General features: G+C 44.9%; 1 protein-coding gene across 1 annotated transcript; it reads right to left on the reverse strand.

Moving 5' to 3' along the window:
- Positions 1–340: 340 nt before the first annotated feature.
- LOC131841721 (uncharacterized) lies at positions 341–1,471 on the reverse strand. Its single transcript, XM_059190040.1, has 2 exons — positions 896–1,471; positions 341–847 (listed from the first exon to the last, which is right to left on the reverse strand). The coding sequence occupies exons 1-2, from the start codon at positions 1,469–1,471 to the stop codon at positions 341–343; spliced, it is 1,083 nt and encodes a 360-aa protein (XP_059046023.1).
- Between the last annotated feature and the right edge of the window lie 1,253 nt (positions 1,472–2,724).

Genomic DNA, 2,724 nt, shown 5'->3' on the forward strand with positions numbered 1-2,724 from the left:
CTGTCACCCTTTTTTGGCACAGGGTGCACAAGGGTGGTCTTCCATGATTGCGGAAATTGCCCAGAGGAGTATGAAAACGCGAAGAGGCGCGTGAGTACGGGACACAACTCAGGAGTACACTTCTTTAACACCAATGCCGGTATGCCGTCTGGCCCATTCGACTTGACATCAAGAGACAGTAACTCTCGCCGGACTCTCCGTTGCGTTACGGATATTTCCGGCATAGAGCTACCACACCATGGGATGGTAATAAGTATGGTATCCCCAGCGTCTAGAGTCAAATTTGAGGCAAAAAGCGCACAACAAATCGGCCTTCTCTTTTGCACTGAGTGCCAAGTCATCAATCATTATTGGCTCTAGCAATTGCCCTCTTTCTAAACCTAGACGCAGCATTTAAATTCCGCCTCGCATCAGATACGCCAATATCATTATTAGAACGAGCCGTGGTCCAAGCCTGAAAAGCAGTTTGTTTAGCCTGTCTCGCTTGTCTGCAAGACTTATTAAACCACGGTCGCTTTTTCGCTCCTGAAGCAACAAGAAAGTTTGGAATAAAGTATTTCATACCCGCAAGTATGACTTCAGTGACGGCGGCTGTACAGGTATCAACGTCTTCTGATGCAAAGCAGTACTGCTTCCATGGGTACGATGCGTAGAATTCTCGCAATCTATCCCAATCTGCTGACTTGTAATGCCACATGCGACATTGACACGGAGGTCGGGATGCGGCAGGACTTGTGCACGGTACCTGGGATCGGATAAGACAGTGATCTGAAGAACCAAGTTGTGCCTCCACGGTCACTGAATATCCGTCCGGATGTGTAGCCAGCAGAAGGTCAAGTAGGGAGCTCTATGGGTCTCAATATCTGGATTCTTATATTCTCGTTGGAGAAAGCACCAGTTGAGAGAATCCATATGTCAGAGCAAACTCGTGAGCAGTTCTCCCCGCGTGGTCGGTGAGCCGAGAACGGAGCCACTCGGTGTGATGGGCATTGAAGTCTCCAGGAATAACTAACCTCGCGGAGGGATGCTGTTCAAGAACTTTATCAGACGTCAATTGAAGGTGCTCAAAGAGTCGGGTCGTATCCTCGTCACCGCTATGAGACCTGTACAAGCACGCATAGATGCCGGTGTAGTCACCCTGATCTACACGTACCCATAGAACAGACAGGTCTTTGTCTTCTAGACCAAGAAGGCGGCGATAGCAGATATCCCCCGGGACATACAAACATACCCCGGCACGACGTACAAATTTGTGCTCGAGTTTATACCCGAGGTATAGTAGGTATGAAGTATCAGCCGGAGAGGATATCTGGGTCTCCGTAAGGAATAAAAGGGTCGGCTTGGCGGTCTCAAGGTGTTGGTGGACCGCATTGATGTTTTCGTGAAGTCCCCTGATGTTAAAGAAATCCATATTGAAAGTGGATTGGGGTGCCGCTGATGTACCAAACTTCCTTCTTTTGCTTCTGGTCATTTTTTTGGGTGTTTTTGTTAAAGGTTTAAAGGGGAACGGTTGCGCTGGTATTAGAAAGGACAAAAAGGTGCGTCAACACACCCCAGCATTGCACAGGTTGAGCGATTTGGTGGCACGGCGGCCGGAAGGGCCCCGGTTCCCCCACTAGTGTAGCAGCCACCAGGGTCCACTCCGGTTTTCTCCTTCGGCACGACTACTACACCAGGGATTATGCGCAGGCGGTGGCTCAGCCTCACAGGGCGGAGATTACGTAATCCCTGGGTTCGGGAACCCAACAATCTGCGGGCGGCCAGCGGTTAGCCGTTTCACCGGGTCTCCCTGAATGCCGCGCCACCATGTCGTGCCTATGCAATCCCGCGGCACTGTTGAACACACAGGTCCTCTAATACCAGCACAACCAATCCCTATGGGGCTCTGGTCACCTTACTCACCACAGGAACACAGTGCTGTTGTGTAGTGCAAGTACAGCACTGTTTGGCTGTGGTATTATGCTTGGTGGAGGTACTACGCCAGTTCGGGCCGCCCCAAGTCGAGCGAATGTGTCGAGAAAATGTGTCAAAATACATCTTGCTATGCCCTCCCTTCAAAATAATTATGAAAAGTTATGAATACATACAAGTCAGTTTGAACGCAACTTTTTAAATTGTTTATGATTGCCATTACAATGAAAATTTTTATGCTAAAAATATATTTGTAATACTTTTATGTTTATATTGTCTTGATATATCTTGATAAACACTTCGATTACCCACACTTTTGTTATAGAGTGTCTTATGTCTTTTTTTGTCACAATGTAATGTTAGTTGTCATGGTTGTGATATGGGTTGCTGTAGATAGATCTTGTATTTCAACAAAGCTACTTCAAAGTGGACTAAATTCTATGCTATTAAGTATAATTACTAGGTAGTTATGTTTCCGGACATTCGAAGGCTAAATTTAGTTGTACAATATATACAAGAAACATAATATTTCAATATTTCATTTAAATGGCATTGACAACGAATCTGGGGTACAATAGATATGTAAGAGCCACTTTTCAATAAGAGTCGGACGACTCGTGCTGACATTCAATAATTACAGTTGATACTATTAATTATTAGTGAAAATTTCATACCAAATTCTCACTTCTATTAATGTAAAATTGGATAAACAAAATAATATGTATTCATATCAGATGTTCTTTTTTATTATGGCGACCATTGCTTGATCAGATTTATTTACATATAAATGCAATGGTGAAAATAAATGTACAA

This window comes from Achroia grisella, unplaced genomic scaffold, assembly GCF_030625045.1.
Source record: "Achroia grisella isolate CSIRO2021 unplaced genomic scaffold, CSIRO_AGI_Agris_v1 utg1920, whole genome shotgun sequence".
Lineage (NCBI taxonomy): Eukaryota > Metazoa > Arthropoda > Insecta > Lepidoptera > Pyralidae > Achroia > Achroia grisella.